This window comes from Sylvia atricapilla, chromosome 13 (genome assembly GCF_009819655.1).
Source record: "Sylvia atricapilla isolate bSylAtr1 chromosome 13, bSylAtr1.pri, whole genome shotgun sequence".
NCBI classification, from domain to species: Eukaryota; Metazoa; Chordata; class Aves; order Passeriformes; family Sylviidae; genus Sylvia; species Sylvia atricapilla.
The window spans coordinates 10069599-10089194 of NC_089152.1; the positions used below are offsets into that span (position 1 = coordinate 10069599).

The window sequence follows — 19596 nt, forward strand, 5'->3', positions numbered from 1 at the left end:
ACGTACTCACTTAAATTATTTCACTTTGCCAAGTAAAAAGCAGACAGAAAAAATCAGTCGTATCCAAATTATTCTGTTTAAAGTTGTGAAAAATCTGTATTTTTCTTCCAACATAATTTGTGGTTCTGCTGTTATCATCCATGAAGTGCCTTGCTCAATACTCCTCCAGCCTACACTCTGCTCTCCAGAGTTCCTGCAGTGGGGCACGGCTTGAACAGACACAATATTTAACATTATTTCTACATGCATGATTGCAGGTAGTGCTGGTGAACTCAGCATACATATCTATAGCAGGAAAAGGTAAAAATGGCCAGTGGTTACACATATTAAAACATAAGCTATGGTCTTAGAGTACAGGAAATCAGCCACAGTTTTAACATGCCTTAGATACACAAGTAACCATGGTTTATTCTACTAGGTAATTATTCATTCAGCAGTTTGTCTTTTTGGCACAGGTAAACACTACATCTTCCCAGGACAAATAACACAGTGTGAGTTCTCCATGAATTTACATAGCTCTCAGAGAAAAGTTCATTATTTTAATTGGCATAATACCAAGTAGGCATTACCCAGTTTCATACAACTGCAGAACTTTCTTATAACTCACTCATTTGAGCTTGTTAGGACTCATTTGTAACATAATTGCATCAAATGCTATTCTGGTTCCAAAAAGTATACCAGGATTATTTTTTCAAATTTCAAAAAGAAATTTTCTTGATGCTATTTAATTCCTAGTTACCAATTTTTGTCATCTGATTAAAAAAAAACCCGACAAACATAAACAAAACCCCATGAAGTTTATACTAGTTCTGCTCAAATTCTTGCTTTTGGATTCAGTTGGTTTTGCTAAGGTCACTCTATTCACATTGACCTTCTAAAAAAATTAATGATTGGCTTGTGGCTAAATCCAAAGGTCTTGCTTCCTTTTCTGTCCTTTTCAACTTATCAGCTAGTTCTGGACCTTTGAATCATTCTTTATCAACTCAGTTTACATAGTTTTTCTGACTCTGCACAACCCTTCTTTCCCCACTTACTACATTGGTCTGATGCTTTACAGAGTCCTCATCATCACTGCAACAAGTTTTTGCTGAATGCTCTAACAGTTTTTTAAATTTTCCTTCTGGGTTGCATTTTTTCTGTTTAGAATTTTTTTTAGTGAAAACATTCTTTCCTATATCTCACAGGTCTCTTTCTTCCTTTTTTAGGGGTAGCTCCTCATGGACACAAGCCAATCGCCATCTAAGTACAATGAAAGCAGAAATGTTTTAATTTTACTAACTGGCACATTAGCAATCTGACCATGAAGCCTTTATTCATGTAAGTAGCATTTTCCTCACAGCCTTTATACCAGTCATCTGACCCCCAGACTGCCCTAACCATCTACAATGCACCCTAGAGGTATCACTACACTTCTGTCCTCACTTGACCACCTTCTGAATCACTGGAAAAAAACCCTCATTTGTCTCCTTAAGCAGATACTTATTTTTTCTTTGCTTAAATCTTTTTATTCCTTAACATCCAATACAGGCATCATCAGTTTGCATTTGTGGTGTGTGGAAGTGTCATTCCTTACAGTTCCCTCTGGCATGAAGAGTCCTCTTGCTTTTTGTATAGCAGGCAGCTCTTTATTCCTCTACTCCTACAGGAAGGACTTGCTCTAGCAGCGTACATTTTAATAGAGACATAAATCAAGGAGCACGACACCAGTAATGATTATCCAAATTTAGAGAAAGCCAAGTTCATTCATTCAAATACAAGAAGTTTATGTAAACATGTGGTTGTCTAAACAGGCACGGAGCTTTTCAGATCAAAAATCTTTTTATAAAGATCACATGGTTAGTTTTATTACACAAAATTGCTAGAATTATTGTAACACCTGAAAAGCTCACCTCACTAACCAAAAGCTTGCCAATTATTTTTAAATTATGTGCTGATCTAGTAAAGATACTTTCTTCCTCTGCAAACCTCACCTTAGTATGGAATTTTAACTTGAAATAGAAGAAAGCTTCACACTGCTATTGCTGAGATTTAGCCTATGAATTTTAACTGGCAAGTTGTGATTTAGTTTTGGGGTTTTTTTTAATGGGGCTCTATGCATGTTTTGTAATAGTCTATCCATCACTTTTGAATGACTCAAGGTGCCTTGAAAGCTTATATAAAACCACCTCATTCTGACAACTAGGTAATGCATTTAAAAGAGTGTAGTCCCAGCTACTGAGGATCAACATTCTGGCCCAACAGCATGGGGGAATAAGATATTAAGTAGTAAAAGTCTAGTTTAAAACTAGAGAACTAGAAAAAGCAACAGGAGACATAGTAGAGAGAAATCATCCTTGGCAACGAAACCAGAGTTGTTGAAGTTCAAAGTATAAACTCATCTGTGTTTTAGGACAATATCTTATCTTAGCTTCACCTATCTTATCTCTAAGACATCTCTATTAGAGAAACAGAAGTCTCAATGGATTTTACTACTGCTTAGATGTGAATTTCCATCTGCCCAGTAACTGAGGTTCTCAATTGTTGTTTAGATTTGTAGTGTGATACAGCAACATGTATCACTTGATACATATGGTGACTTGGGAAATATGATTTTTAAGGCTAAGGAACAGTTTACCCTTTCTTACCACTATTTCTGCTATATTACTGATTTTTAAAAATTGGTAAATCTAGTGTGAGCTAGTCTTAACATTTCCATCTACTCACAGATTTTACATTACATACAGAAACTTAATCTGATCAAAAATACAAACGTAAGGGACTTCAGTTCCTTCCTTCTACTGCCTTGTCAAGGATACTGCTTGCTAAATTCCAACAGACCATCACCCCCAGGAAGAGGATTTGGCCCAGTAAATCTTATCTGTTAGCTATGAGAAACAACACAGAAGAGTCCAGTATGCTTCTTAGAAAGCAAGCTTCAAACTTCCTGAAGTTCAAAAGTCTGAACTGTTCCAAATGGAAAAAATAGATGCACCTCAAAAGATTAAAATTACTTTTTCCCCTCTCCTTTAAGCTCGTAATTTTGTGTGAGCTCTGAATTCTAAAAAGAGTCAAAATATTGTTGCCCACTATTAAAACAATTTCTCTAATTTAAAATATCTTACTTTAACTTGTGACTTACTATAGACCTAAAGTGGTGTAATGTTGTCAAAGTACTTTGAAAGATATTTCTATTTTAATTTAATAATATAAATCTTGTTTTATCATTCTTCACACTCAAAAGATATAATTAAATGTCTCCAACTAAACAAGGTACATATTTAAATGGCATTCTTTCTCCCTAATCCCAGCTTTTCCAAACCCCATTTAATCTTTAAACTTCCTAACAAACTCTACATGGTTTCTGCCTATCTGTCTTTTGTATCCTATAGTTTCCCCCAAGCATCAGTTCTGGATATTTCTTGGAAGATTTTCTGCTTCTCCTTGTCAGGACATCTTCCCTGTGTGACATGCTAGTGCCAAATTGTCCATCAGACTGGACACAATCTGCTCCTATGGAGTTTTGACTACAGAATGAAACACTCCTATGAGCACAAGAACTAAGATGAAATTGATCTCCTGTATTTTTGTGCAATCCATATGGTAAATGTTAAATCATAAACTTTTATTTACTACATTCACATTTACTACAATCACAGATGAGAATTTATATGGAATCTCCATTATGTGGACACACTGGTACCTAATAGCTCTGCCCCTTTTTGCTAAGGCATTTAAGGAGTGTCTTTATTTCTATCCTGCTAGCTATTATCACGAAACTCATAGAAACCTAATACCATTGAGACCTATGACCCTTCCCCAAGTATGCCTGAAAGTAGCCAGCAGGTTCAAGTTGCAGGGAGGGGAAGGAGAGAGCAGACACATATAGATGCACATACGCAACCCGTGGCCATGTAACCTCAGGTTCCTGGAAGCAAGGCCAAACCTTCCTTGTCTTTAAGAAATCAAACCTCCTTTGGTGAAAGTAGATGACTTCTGTAGATGTTTTCTACAGGAAAGTTAGGTAGCAATAGATCAAATTTTTGTAAGATTGTAAGTCTGTTGGTATGAGGCAATTCTTCGTGCATTTTATTTTATTTAATATTTAAATATTTTAATTAATATTTTAAAATAATAGTAAATATTTTATTTAGGCAAATATTGCTCTTCATATGTATTGGTTAAAATGTCTTTAAAAATTAACTGCAAAATGCGATAAAAATGCATTTTGGCATATATAATATAAAATAATATGCCAATATTAGTCTGCATTGCACTGAATTTCAAGCGTGTCTGATAACTTAGGAAATAATTTATCTCCTTTTTTGGGAGCCACATACCTGGAATATTAAAAGGATATAGAGACATACAGTTATGTAGCCCCACCCAAAGTAAGGCTCAGTAACTGAGCCAAGGAAACAGAACAGGCAGTAGAGGTGCATAAACATGAAGGGCAGGACATCAGTCAGTGAGGAGATAGAAGTTTCAATGAAATAGAAAACACAATGAAGAGCTACAGTGAGATTAAATTTTTTAAAAATTAACCTACAGTTAGGTTAAAATTTTGTCTTAAAAGTACTAAAAAAAGTTTGGGACTTTGAGCAAATAAATTAGGTCTTGTTGACTGAATCCACATGATTTCAGGAAGATAAGTGTTTCCACTGTCCTACTGGCCAATCATAAACTATGTTACATCAAAGAAATGACTGACTTAATAATTAATTTCTTTTCCTCCCTGAGTTTTCAGAAATCTACATTCTGATTAGCTGCACTGTATGTGCATATAAAAATGAGTTTCAGCATACATATAAATACCTGGTTTAATTTTAGATGTCACGTTTCTATTATAGAAAGGTGACAGAGCTGAATAAAGTTCTATGAAGGCAAAGGATTTGGTGGCCATAATCCCTGACATTTTACACTCTGTCTTTTGCAGAGGCAGTGCAGTGCTGACTACTGAAAAATGCTGGAGGTTCATGCAACAAGAGGCACATCACTTGGTGGGATAGATTTCCTTCAGCCCAGTATTTCCATGTATACCGTAACACGATCTGCCAACATTTTCTAGGGTCAGTACTGTGACAATACTTTCTCTCAGGGCTGCCAAGTGGACTTCATGGCTCTAGGACATTTAAAATTTCTTTAATCTCAAATATATGGTCTTGCAACACCACCCATTGTACAAAAACATTTAAAATTTGAAAACCACTTCACCTCTTTCTTGAAGAATATTTATAGAAATGGTTAATGTAGCTTTGCTGTGCCCCTGAGATAACAACTGCATTCAGTTTTCTGCTCACTCACACTAGAGTTAGAACTGCAGCCATGTCACATTATACACATTCTGGCTTCTTTAACCATTGTGTGAGTGGCAACAGCAAGTAAGCTACTGACCTCATCATCTGAAGGGGTTTATTCACGTGAAAGAGGCTGAAGTATCCTTACACTAAACCTGATGGCAGAGCTCATCTATTCAGTTTGCTGCTGCCCACGCAATAAGGCTGTGAGAGCAAAGCCTCTTTCCCCACCCCTCTTTCTAAGAAAACACTGTTCTCTGATAAGCACACCCTGTCATTTGATGCTGCTGTTAGCAGCACCTTGAACATTGCTCGTACTGTACTGCCTTTGAAAAGCTTGCTGAGTATAGTCTTGCCTTGATGGTAAGATAGCAACAAATTATACAAGAAGGATTTGATTTGAATATCTCCTTCAGAGGATTTAATAAATTCATGGAGAGTTTTATGCTGAATCTCAGTCAAGCTTAAATCAGTGGTTAAAAAAAACAACACTGGATTTGGACACATGGATGTCAATTACTCTTCCATCATAAATGAAAAATGGCAAAGTCAAAATTTTGTGGAAATGAATACTTTTAAATTATCAGCTAAGATTTCTGCTTAATCCTTACCCTTTCACGTCTCCATGGTGACTCCAGTTCTTGACAGGTAAGCTGTCAGCAGAGGAGAGAGCAAAGGGCTTGCTATGACTGGGGTACCTGCACTAACCCAGCTAACTGAACGCTGAGCTAACTCTGCTGGCATAGCTCTGGAAAAAGCTTCACTCTGTGCCTGTAATGAACCAACAGAATTCAAAATCTATTCATGGGATGGAAATATTTTCTCAACTTCATGAAAAAGAATGAGAAAGGCTCCTTTAGGAAGTTCTCTAGAAGGAGAGGAAATAATTCCTGAGCTTTGACAGCTCTCTCCTCTGATCCTGGAGAGCACATCTGTTCTGATGAAACCCAACCATGTCTATCCAAGAAAGATGAGGATGGGCTCAGTGCCAAGAATTTAGTTACCATCCAGCACCAGGAATCTCTCACATGTCACTGCAGAATATTAAAATTTTGTTCCTAGAATTTCATAGCAGTTGCTTCTAACACCTCTGCAACAGAAAGATGAGTCTCACTGTGACTCAAACAGCTTCACCTAGAGTTTCTTTAGCCAGTCATAAAGAGCAGAGAGCTAAATCTAAGCTCACCACTCAGTCCAAAATAGTTGAAGATTTTTAGTTTCAATAGACTAGAAACCACCATGGTATCAAAGATATCACCCTCTTACCACTGGTCTAAATGACAGATCATGATACAGAGTAGCTGAGATCCATAGTTAGTAAATGCATACATATAGTATAGTCATTTTATGCTACCTTAGTCACACAGCTCTCATCTTCTGTGGAGTGTAGCAGATCTCCTGCATGCCTCCAGTTTAACACACAGTCTGGACTGTCTATATGGCTTTGTCTAATGAGTCATGATATGTTTATTCCCAGTCATGTTGCACCATTTTATCTTTCAAAAGCAATGTCATTAACATAAAGGAACATAAAAGAGCTTGTAACAGAATGCAGCAAAGTAAAGTATGTGGTGACAGTTACTTTATGCAGTAACATCTAAACTTCTAGATTTTAGGAGAGACCTGGGTAATCCACTAGACCAGACTTCCTTGGAAATTCTAGTCACAGGAGTGGCTCACTCCTTTTGAAGGAGACTTTTTTCAAGGATGGTGATTGCAAAGTATTCCAGTGCTGCCAAATCAGCTGCAACTGGACCAGCAAGTCAACTCATCCAGCTGTGCCACTAGAAATCCTGATGTATTACAGATTTGTGAGCATCTTCCCTCAGAAGTAAGGAAAGATGTGGAAAAATACCAATAAACTGCTGATGTAAGCACAGTGTCAGTAGTGCCAGAGCATGTATGTACTGACCTTCATCTCCTGAACCTCTGCCAGGCACAGAGGGGGAAAATGGAATGGCTTGAACTCTGCTGTGAGTGGGTTTGGTGATTTTTTTCTGCACAGACTATGAACCTAGTTCCTACATGTACAAAAATTATTTTGGTTAATAGATACGTCACACTTCTTCCCAACTGGGAAGGGAACAGAAGAAGAATTTGAGATGTAGGCCTGTGGGGAAGGGAGATCAAGCTACTGCTTATTATTTCCTTATTCCTTCCTCTGTATTAATCCTAGCATTGGTACTAATATGCCTCCTCAATAAGCCAGTTCTGCTCAGTGATTCAACAGAGAACTCACTCAAAAAATACAGTTTTTGCTGGCTTAGTGAGCTGAATCCATCACTGAACTGTCAGAAGAGCATCAGAGCTGGAGCAAGGGAGGCAGTGGAGCTAGAAGGTCACATAAGGAGAGCAGGGAAACAGAATGACCCTTTTTGGCAGCACCAATTAATTCGATCAGGTCAACCTATCTCATCTGATTGAAACCTTAGAGAAAAACTGTGGTAAATCTGCAAATAAACCTTTAGTGTAAATTGTAGTAGCTATTAATTTGAAATGTGACAGAAGGAGATTTGAAACTGAAAAACAAAGCTTGAAGGCTTCAATTTAGCAATCCTGAAAAACACCCAGCTGGGATTTTCCGTGGGAATGGTCAGGTGAAACAAAGAAAGAACAAACCCAGGTGACCTGTTACATAGGTTCACTGAAGCCACCAGTCATCCAGGCTGAGTCCATCTCTCTGCCATTCATCAGTAATTAGGTAAGTGTTAATTTGTGGTATGATTATTGTCCCTTGAGCTGGCTGCAATGGTGCATTCTGACTTGCAGCAGTACAGTGAAGGTTCCTGTTAAACCATAACAAAACAGAAAAATGAGAAGAAGCTGTCTGCACAGAAAATGCTGCAGCCTGGCACATCCTGTGTCAGCCAGCATGAGGAGTGCTGGGCTTTCCCATATTGTCTTTCTACATATCTTTCTCTCCATTAACTGTACATTGAGCCTGAATCCAAACTGAACCCAAACTTCCAGTTACTTGTTGCCCTCTGGTGACATCTCGTGGATCACAGCAAGATGTCGTTGTCTTTTGACAAACCCCGCAGCGCCTTGAGCTGAAAACCTTTGTGAAAAACATGTAGCTGGAGAACAGTGGAAAATATTTATCTTAAGGAGTAGCTTAGAAACCCAATATCTTTTGCCTGGTGAACAAACCAAGTATTTATTGTGTGAAGATTTACAAGTTTTAAAACAAATTAGCCCTGAATAAGGCAGACAAAGTCTCTCAAAAGTCCCTCAAAATCAATAAACCTGAGGGTTTTAGCTCTCCAGGCTGCTGATTACAAAGGGCCTGCCGTTCTCACTGTGTGTTTATTGCTTTATTATGTAAACAGAAAGATTTAATAGCACTATTAAAAGTGATATGAAACATGGTTATCGATTTTTTAGCAGAAATAAAGTGTGAATATAAGATTGTCTTAATGAAACAGAGCTATTCCAACTCTAGAGTCTAGACATTAACCAGGCTCATTATTTATATAACCTGGGAATAGTTGTTCAGGATCAGAGAAAAGATCCATCTGCCTTCAAGATAGGGTGACTGTAGGTGTCTGGAAACAACTACAAGGAAAGCAGTGAGCATCTAGCAGTGCTTTCCCAGAATAAAGTCCTAGCAATCATCATGCTTCCTGACTCAACTGTACTATCCCTAAATTGAAATTTGTCTCTCATAGATTTTTCTCCCCCTCAATTTTTTATATACATAAATCACTGGTCTCTTGTAGCAAAAAAATTGTTTGCTGTATCGAGACCCTTTCTTCCATAATGCCCCTTTAGTTCTCTGTTATGAGAAAGAGGGAAATATTCCTCCTCTCTTTCCTCATGTATTTGTGATGTACAGACCTTAGGTAATGCTGAGAAAGACCACAGGTGCTTTGCAAGGGCAACTGTTTTGCAACATGGTTGCACAAAACCTTTCTTAGCTGATTAGAACAGATGGATTGGCAGAGCTGCTGTGTTTAACTCTGGGAAAATTGCCCTACTGCAGCAAAATCTCTTGGAGAAGTTACATCTTTCTTTTTGCACAGTTCACAATTGATGCTGGCATTGTCTGCACACACAGATCCTCACATCAGTCTGGACAGTTTAAGTCAAGATATCAACACCCCACATCCCCACCTCAAAAAAAATAAACCCAACCAGTGGTGCAAACAGAGACCTGTAATTGTTTATCCTCTCCTGGGGCAAGCAGACTTCGTCAAAGTGGTTCCAGCCTACCAGCTGGAAACTGTCCATTACCAGGACTAGTAAGGTACAAATCAGCATTTTTCTTTACTACAGTCTACAAAAGAGAAAGTTTCATGTATAGGCCTACAAGATTTATTTGACATTTTAATCTATAAATACATGAGGTTTTCACCAGTAAAAGCACAGGCATTTTCTCAGTGGTCATTGCCACAGCTTACATTTTGAACAAAAGAACATGTAGTATTGCATGTGAATAAGCAAACTTTGGTTCTCTTTCTAAGGACCAAGCTCTCTTACTTGTTAAACAATGGCTTGCAGAGGACAACAAGGCAGCTGAAGACCACACTGAATGCTACACTCTGGAAAGCTTGGGACACTGTAGAATTTAATTAGTTTTTTGAAGGCACCTTTTTTGAACATCATCATGTCTTCAGGCAGCCTGGGAAGAACTCTGGCATTTGCACGAGACTCCTTCTTGTCAGTGGCTGCTGCTTTGGGGTTACATTGCTCCAGATTGTCAGTCATTGGCACGCTGGTGCAGCTAAGGGAACGTGCTGTCTTTTTCTTGCCTTGAACAGACAAATAACTGAATAAAAAAGAGGTTAACTTATGTTTGGTAACATCTTGGACATCTTCTGGAAAAGAGTCATCCAGAGGATCCTCTTGACCTTTCACCTGCTGACTAATCACGCATGTACTGGGACTTACTGATAACTTCTTAGGCTGAGCTACTGTTTTTCTGGAAGGTGTTTTGTATTTCCCTCCATCTAAATTAAGCTGAGGAACATTACTAATGGCATCAGAAGTAGGCTGAACTATTGTAGTGGGGATTCCTGCCCCATCACCAGAATTGATGTAGTGTGACCCGTAATTCTGGCTAATGATTTGGGCTGCAGTGTGTTGAATGATGCTCCAGTCCTGCAGAATATCTTCCCTGGTTGTGAACTGAGATGTCACAGTAAAGCGAATGATGAACTTGTCATGGATGGTTGCTGGAATGAGGAAGAGCCTGCCAGAACTGCTCAGTTCTTTCAGGAGTTTTTCTGTCAGCCAGTTGGGACCCTGTTTTAAATATGAATAATAAAAAAAAAAAATACTATAATTAGAATTTCCAGTGACATCCAAACACATCTAAGAATTGCAATCACAAATTCTTACATGGAAGTATATTCACAGGTATTAATGTCTGGGAAGAGATCAGCTGTGGTCACTTCCTTCCAAAGAGATGTGCAAAAGGGCCATTCTTTACCTTTAGGCGAAATACAACCAGTCCCAGATGTCTCTTGGCAGGAATTTCAAACAGTGGGTCACTTTTAACCAAGGATTCAAAGAATTTGGCTGTTTCAGTACCCTATAATTAAGGGGGAAAAAAGTTATCATTTGTTTGTCACAAACCCACTGTAAGATGCTAAACTGGGTACTTAAAAGGAATTCCTTTCCTTACTAAAACACATCATTCCAATGTGTGAATAAGAGCAAACAGAAAAATTACATCAAAGCTAAGAATTTTAAAGTCTGTCTCTATTTGCCCAAACCCTTGACAATGAACTTGAGTAATTTGCCAATACATAGGGATTTTCTAGAAGGAGGTTTGAAAGCAGAATGTGTCTTCTCATATTAGAGTCCTTTTGCACACCCATTGATCCACAATGTGACCTCTCGTATTTACACTCCATCACAGATTTAAGCCTGTCCATTTTCATAGTGATGGGTTCCAGCTATTCATCACAGCCTGCCTCCCAAACACTTGACCTCAAAGAAAGCTTCTCCAGATTATGGCTCAGTAAAGTGCAGAAGGCAGTGTCTGACCAAGCCCCTTTCCATTGTCCAGGGCTGTCAAGAAGGGGACTGGAAATGTTTTGTCTACACATTCAATCTTTGCAGATTATTTTAGAGTAAAACCAGCACACATTTAGTATTCATATGCAAGCTTTGCTTGTGGGAGGATTTCTGTTACTCATCTCTGCGTCCCTGAATTTACTAATCTCACCTACCAAGAACTGAACACAGCACACCGGTAATTCACACACCTGTCTGACATGAGCTTGAAGCTTTTTCACTCCAAATGAACGAAGCACAAACCAAAGCTTCAAAGAACGAAATCGACGACTCAGTGGAATTTGCCAGTGCTGTGAAAACACAACAGTGCATCTGTGAGTGCAGAAACAACAAAAAGAAGACTTCTTCTTCCACTGCCACATCTCTTGCCTCAGACTCAGGTCAGAAACCTCAGTTGAGATGAATAGTGTCGTATTACTGAAAATCCACTAAGCCTAGGAAACAACCATCAGAGAAACACTGGGTGCCCATATTTTTCAATTATTTGCAAAAATAAGATTTTGGCTATTCCCCCTAATTTATGGCCTAGATATGCTTAGAATTTTAAATTAATTACCAGCTTATAACAACAACGTTTTGCATTTAAGAACCTAATCAATTTAAGATGTGACCATTTACTTTAGGACTGACTAGTGCTCACTTCAGCTCCTGAACATTTTCCCAAATCAACTATAAACAGCAAGATTTGATACTGGAGTAGACAGTTCCAGACAAAGTAACGCCTGCTTAAAGGAAAAGAGTAAGAAAACATGTAAAGGAATATCTCAGGGAAGCTGCACGATCACGTGCAGGATCCAATTTAACCACAAGAGGGACTAAATATCTTTTTTTCTGTCCCTCCCTCTCTCCACTCTACTGAAAAGCACTATTGATTTCAAGAAAACAATTATCTTTTCAGGACTAGGGTGAGATCATAGCAGAAATAATTGGCAGTGAATATTCCTTTGTATTACTGTACTGAAATCTGCTGTAAGATGTATCTGCAGTGAAATGCCTCTTAGCTCTCCTATGAATACCTTAATCAGCAGAAAAAATGTAATTCATTCTCCTGCTGTTTCAGAGCATGGGTTTTCCATTGCTTACTCCTTTCTCTCTTTAATTACATATCAGAGATACAAGAAATCCACCAAAAATGGCACCAGTAGGAATTACTTCAGCAACACAATACACAGAAATGACCCTTTGCATTAGAAAGGCAAGGCTGGATCTGTGTAAAAATCTTAAGTACTTCAATCTGAGAGCAATTTTATAATTAAACTTCATAACCAGGGCTTATTACAAAGTTTTGCTATTTTCTCTGCATTAGGATCTCAGTATAATTTGGTTTATGTAGTAAGACCAGTTATAAGATAATTGTACTCCAGAATGTGAGAGGAAATTCACAGTCTGTTTGAAAAATTTATATGCAATATAAAACATCAACTTAAATAATAACTTACCATGAAGTCAATTGCAGCTCCTGAATTGGCATGTCTGAGGTAGACAGGGTTAACACTGAAGGTTTGATGTAGCTTGTATTTATCTTTAACCCTATCGATTGTAGAAGGAACTAGATTTAGCAAAATAAGTGCAGAGCAGACCTTTGCAATTTGAATGTTATTCTTTTGGTGTTGTTTGTGCTTTGACTGTACTCACCAAAATCCAGTGCAGTCAAAATGGACCATCATCCACTTAGAAGGATTAAAAGTAAAAGAATCTGCATATTCAATTCCATCCAAAAACAATCGAAATTCAGGACATACAAATGCTGTTCCTGCATATGCAGCATCAATATGAAGCCAGAGTCCCTCAGCATCACCTGTTGGAATCAAGATTGTTGTTATATAAGGGATATAGGGAATCAAAGTTCATGCTAATCTCTCCTCTCTGCAAACCAGGTGCAATGTTTTGGAGGAGGCAGACAAGGAGTTGACAACTTAGTTTTATTCTAAAGGTGAGGATCCATAACGCCAAAATATAGGCTAATGCTGAAACCAGTAATAAAATTCACTATTCTACATTTTGTGTGAGTGAGTCTTTTTAACATTTGATTTCTTTCACCTGCTCTTTCTCCAGTACCCCTTGGTTGCACAAAGCCAAAATAAAGACACAGCAGCAAACAAAACAAGACCCAGAAATAGAAGCCACAGTCTGGCCCATAAGAGAAAGCTCCTCAGATCTTCAGCAGCTACTGGTCAGAATTTATGCTGGAATAGAATTGGCAACCATGACAAGTTTACCTATGAAACTGGCTGATAGAAAGGATGTCCTACCAGAATCTACCTTCAAAACTCCTTTGCTAGATTAAATATTAATGTATCCATCCTACAACAGTACCACACAGTCTGTATTTCCTGAATAACCACATCAAAGATTTATCAGTTGGCAAATGTCATCCATCTTGAATAGAATGTATTTTAGCATCCTAATCTAAATCTTACAGAAATCACTGCAGTCTTGTACTGACTTCAGTCCTCCTGAGACAGGTCTGAAAAACTCAGCTCTCCTTGGTTTTGGCATGAAAAAGCCTAAGAGTATCTTCTAGATACTTTCATAGATCAAAATCAGGGGAAAAAAAAGACACTTACAAACTGGACCCAGTTCTGAGAGATTGTCAAAAGCACAGACACCAGTTGTACCCAAAGTTGCACAAACCTAGAAAAAACCAAACCTGTTATAATGGATTTGGCTTCTTTTAATACATGGATGCAGGACTTTAAAAGTGGGCAGTTTATTGCAGACAGTCAAAATACTTCTTTTTATTTAATAAAATATAAATTCTTGTATACATTTGAATGTTCAGCTAATGTATTTTAACACAACAAGAATTTTTTTGTATATAATTTCATGTCAACATTAAGAATATAACTATGTCAAAACCCCCAACCAGAAAGTTGAACATACAAAGACTGGCACTAGGCCTTTCTTTCTGTCTTCTGCAATGGCTTTCTTCAAAGTTTCACCTCTGAGGGAAAAGTTCTCATCCACAGGCAGAAATTTTATCTTCACAAGAGAAATCAAACCAGCCTTTTCTACAGAGGAATGTGCCTTTAAAATAAGAAAAACAGTAAGAACTCAAACTCTGTGGCTGAACAGCTGTGGTAAATTATGGCTTTATAAAGAACAGTGATGGCAAAAAATACAGAGATAATGACCTTACTGTAATCCATATTAATACAAGTCTGAAAGCATCTTCTTTGTGAGTAACTACATGAAATAGTACACTGTAATTCCAAAGAATGCTTCATTTACTACGGTACTGGTTTCTAAAATATAAGAATAGGCATCCTCATCTTGTGTTTGGAAGGCCATTTATCAAAACCCAGCTCCTAAAAGAGCCTCTAGAAAAGAATCAACCTCAGTTTATTCCCTCTTCCCTGCCATAAGAAGATAAATACCCTGAAGTGTGTTCGCTTCTGGATAGAGCAAAACACCTTACAAGATAAAGTCCTTTCAGTTATACTAGGAGAGAATGAGCATGAGTGTCTCTCCTGTGGAAATTTTCCCAGGGGAATATAATTGCTCAGTTCAGGAGGCCAAGGACAGAACGAGTTTGCTGGCAAAAGCCAACAGTGGAGCCCACAGTCAGAAGCAGCATTTAGGTAACAATGCCTTGAGCATGCCTGCCTCTGAGGGGGAAGGAGGCTGGGGGGAAACATGAGATGAAGCAGCATGAGATCAGCACCTAGTTCCTGGAGTAAGGCTCTGTAAAAAAGAGGAAGGAAGTGCAGAAATCAGTAATGTAAAACAATCTGTTGAGGACTGCCAAGACCTTAAAAGCCTCGCCTCATACTGATTTAGCTTCCCCATTTGCAGAAAGCAACAGTAGGGGAACTGGTCCATGCTTGTGAGGCATTTCTGTGTTGTTCTGCAGAAATGTGACTTCACATGACAAAGGCTGAGTGAGACAACAGAAGCAATTTGTTTTCCTTAGAATCCTAAGAACCTACTTGATTAGATGCATAAGCGACGAGGCGAGAATTGAGCGAGGACTCATCAGTGTCTGGCTCAGAAACCTTCATCTCCAGAATTTTGTTCTTCCTTGCTGCCAGCAGTGCAACCAAGGTTGATTCACTCACAGTGCTCTGCAAAGACATTGCTCATTTACTGCATCGGCTACTTCATTGCTAATTTGCCAGGGAAATGCTGAAATCAGTGAAGTGCCCAGCTACCCACCCCCTCTTTATTCCTACTCCTGCTTTTCTCTGACACAGTGGAGAGTCAGTCATTAGCTGATGAGCAGCTCTCTGGGCCAGCAACACAAAACAAAGCCTTTTAACTGCTATTTTAACGTGCAGCACCGAGTTCTGGGGAGTAAATAAACCACATTTTCCTTTTGTTTTACAGATAAAATGTAGCATTTCCCATAAAATTACAAAGATGATCAAAGCCCCTATAATAACAAAGACACTGATTCCAGGAAACTCTTGCTTCCACCTTCTGGAAGGAAGTTAACAGTTCAGGCCTTGATCTTGCACCTCTCAGAGACAAAAACTAGACATGAGAAAAAGAAAAATAATTTCTTGTGTGGCTAAGGCTGGGGCAGAAGGATGGTGACAAGGATTCCTTCTCTAATTATATAAGAATCACTTTAGTGCAAAATTTGGTGATGTGAAACAGAAGAAATGAAATCTGACTCATTTATCCTTAAAAAGACAACAAGAATGCCTGCTGTTTGTCCATAACACAGCACTAAAAGCAACAGCAGTTTCTAGTCTATAATCTTCCACATTTAATACTAAAATTTGGGGAAATAATGCCAAATTGGGATTCAGATCCATATAGAAAATTTTGTTAGTTTTGTCTCTAGGAAAACTATCATGCAGAGAGAAACTCACTTGAAAGCAAAATGTTGATGAAGCCATCTCTAATCTCCCCTACCTGTAATACTCCTCCTCCCACACTGTTGGGATGGTGGTGCAGGAATTTATCTGGAAGGCCCAGCATTTTAGCCAGCCAATCCATCACATTCATTTCCAGTTCTGTACAGGCTGGGCTGGAGGCCTAGAAAAAATTTTAAAAGGAAAATCAGGCTGCAATTCACCCTGGGCACTGATCCCTCATCCAACTGAGAGCTAAGAGTCAAGGAACTAATCTGACACAGCTACATAGAGACCACACCCACCAATTTCTTACAGGTTTGAGCTTCTACTTTCTTAAGCAGAGTTACACATCTAAAAATCTGGGCAACTTCGGCACTGGGGAAAACACTGGCTTCAGAAACTACTGCAGTGTGCAGAATCCTAAGCAAGTAGTTGTCTGTAGCTGCTGCAGGAGGATACGAAATACACAAATATTCTGGCCCAGCCCATCAAACAGTTATTTTCAGAAGAGCAAAAATAGGAAGTGTGTTCTCTCAAAGGAGCAGGGGAACTGGAATGGAGCCCAATGTAGTCTGCAGTCATGGATGGTGGCTGCTCTATTGCTTACACTTCTTGTGTAACTATCTTGGCACTGAGACTAGATGACAAGGAACAATGCTCACAGTGGGATATGCAAAGAATTTGGAAACAGACATTTCTAGTATATTTTCTTCATTCACCTCTTACTACTAGGTAATGCTTGTTCTTATATGTTCTTTTGGTTTGGTTTTTTTTTTGTAAGTGACAATTTTCATTTACGCAACAACATACAGTTGCTCAAAACAAATAATTATACTGACTCAGAGAGCAAAAAAGAATGACTATGACCTGCTCTTGCATATTACACACAGGAGAGGAATGTGTAAAATAGCCCCCAAAAACTTACCCATGTGAATCCCAAGCAGTTAATTGCATCAGCCAACATATCTCCAAGGAGTGAAGGCCAGGAAGTTAGAGCTGGAAAGTAGGCATGCATGTGTGGACTTTGCCAATGGACTACCTAGAATAGAATTACGTAGAAGTCTGAAAATGTCACAAAACTTTGCATAAGATGTAGTGGTTAGTATCTGTTTAAAGTGAGAGAAAAGGATTACAGCAATATAATATATGCAACTATACATCTGCTAGCAGGGAGCTGCAAAGATAATATCAACAGAGGAGCAGCACTAGCAGATGATAACACTGCATTATTAACAGATAAATTGCAAATAACAGCAAAAGCATTTATCTGAATTAAACAGGCAGACAAAGATTCTGAACAGGAAAGAATGTTGTACCATGTTTGAAAGACCAGGGTCAGAAAGAGTTATCAAAATATTTATCTTTATAAAGGCAATCCTTGCAACAAAGTTGCTCATTTTGTCAAACAATAACTTGCCTTTAGCTAAACACAGCAGTTTATAACTATATAAACCCTTCTATACACCTGAAGGAGTCTGTGTGGGGGACACCAGCATAACTATATGTAGTCTGAGTGCCTCTTCTACATCAGATCAAGTTTCTGCAAACATCTTATAAAAAAATTTGAGAACAGACAGAAAAAGCTTCTTACATAAAACATGCAATTTGGCAATTTGATTTTCCTTAGTAGAATCTGCAGTATTTATGTACAAGAGGAAGCAGACTTTTACATTCAAAGGAGATTACATACAGGAGACAACTGTTGTATGTACATGAAGTTGGGCAAGAGTTGTTTCACCTTACTGTGCTGAGTTTCCACATCTCTGAAATTAAGATTATATGGTTCAGCAGGCAGAGACATTATGAAGCTAATGATTTTCTCACACTGGTGAATTTGTTTCCCCATAAGCAAACATAAGCTATATATAAAGTAGTTTAAAAACACACTCACAATCTAACCCCTAAAATTACAGTTAGGAACACAACTGTGGACATAACATCTAAAGATTTATGCTGCTTTTTTTGGTACTTTACTTATTTAGAACAATGTTCTGCAGAACCTGTGCATTCCCAGGATTTGGTGTTCACCCCAGGTAGTAATGGCTTTTCCCTGTCATGACTATATTTTATTTCTTACCCCTGGCATAATAATCTTCTCTATATCTCCAAAGATGTTGTCCCAGCTGTCTGGGTCCATTGGGGCAGAGTCTGGCAGTTGGGCTCTCATGTAACCTGGCTGTACATCAGGAGTCACCCGTCTCTCTCTCACATTGCTCAGGTACTGGCAAATGTAATCCACCATCTCTTTCCCTGGAAGAGGCAAACCAGTGTTTTGAGTTTCAGTTAGGGAAACACTAACTAGCAGTACCAGCACTCCACACAAATCTGTCCTTAGCATTGCAGAGAGATTCCAATGGCATTGGAATACAGCTCACTAGCTCCTTCCTCCTACACCCAACTTGTCCCATCTTACAATGTTCTAAAACAGGTTCACAGGGTTTTTTCAGTGTCATCATTGAACTGTTCAAATGTACCTTTAAAACACAATCACGGTACAAGTACAGTTTGTTTGGTTACTGAAAGGTTAGATTTTTTCTGCCTACAAATTTACTAAAGCTGCATTTCACAGGAATTAAATTTTCATAATGTCCTACACTTCCTTGTCATTAGAGCAAAGCCCCTTTTTCTCAGTTGCATAGCTCCACACCTTTTCCCCACTCTTTAAGGCAATCTCCTGCAGCCCTGGAACCAAAACTGGCTCTCCATCTCCAGAACTGTCCAAGTAGCACTGCTGTCTCAAGGCAGGGTGTTAGCAAGGAAAGAGCTACTGTGCATAACCCTCAGCACAAGTTTATTCAGAATTACAGCTTGGCAGCTTTCCCACAGCATCTTAGATGTAAGACCAAAAAGGCTAAATCACCCACAGACTCTAAATCCATTAATTTAAACTCAACCCTGGGATACATTTCTGCCTCAGTCGCAGCAGATCCAAGTCTCAAGGACAAGCAGACAAATGAAGAGTATATAGCCCATCCTAATTTTGAGTATCACTCGCAGCCCTACAACAGTTGATCTCCACAAGCAAATGTTACCTATTTGCAAGAGCCATGGATCACTCACCTCTCTGTCGGTACTCCTCAGGCTCCATTCTGATTCCGTAGGAATGCACCTCTTCAGACCTGGGCCACAACCTTTTGGGAGCTGTGGTCAGTTTGGTCTGGTGCCCTGCCCGCTGCTTCCCCCTTTATAGCTCCCTTTATCTCTCAGACTCACACATTCTGGAAAAGGTTTAACAGGCAGGTTATTGGTGAGTGTTTATCTAACTCCTCCCAGCTGAGGGTTTTTACAATCTGTCATGTTCTCATCTGTGCTCTTTTGATGTGTAAGATAGTGTATCACTAAGAGGAGCTGCCTCTGCCCTTTCTCATTTTCTATCAGTCTTTCAGAAATATCACAGTAATCCATGCCATGAATATAAGGCACATTAACATGAGACTTGTGGGAGAGAAAAAGCTCAAGAGCTTTCAAATCAAATAAAAGGTAGCAAATGTTATGCCAGC

The 19596-nt window shown here is 38.7% G+C and overlaps 1 protein-coding gene across 2 annotated transcripts; it reads right to left on the reverse strand.

The window, feature by feature from the left end:
- Positions 1-9564: 9564 nt before the first annotated feature.
- Positions 9565-19309, reverse strand: HDC (histidine decarboxylase). 2 transcript variants are annotated; one of them, XM_066328375.1, is made up of 12 exons: positions 19157-19309; positions 18174-18346; positions 17022-17135; positions 16155-16277; positions 15224-15358; positions 14178-14321; positions 13862-13928; positions 12930-13092; positions 12734-12824; positions 11486-11584; positions 10705-10806; positions 9565-10517 (listed from the first exon to the last, which is right to left on the reverse strand). In XM_066328375.1, the coding sequence occupies exons 1-12, from the start codon at positions 19182-19184 to the stop codon at positions 9756-9758; spliced, it is 2001 nt and encodes a 666-aa protein (XP_066184472.1). In that variant the 5' UTR covers positions 19185-19309; the 3' UTR covers positions 9565-9755. The 2 variants fall into 2 exon arrangements, with proteins under 2 accessions (XP_066184472.1, XP_066184473.1); XM_066328376.1 differs by having other exon boundaries at positions 10401-10517; positions 10614-10806.
- Positions 19310-19596: the final 287 nt, after the last annotated feature.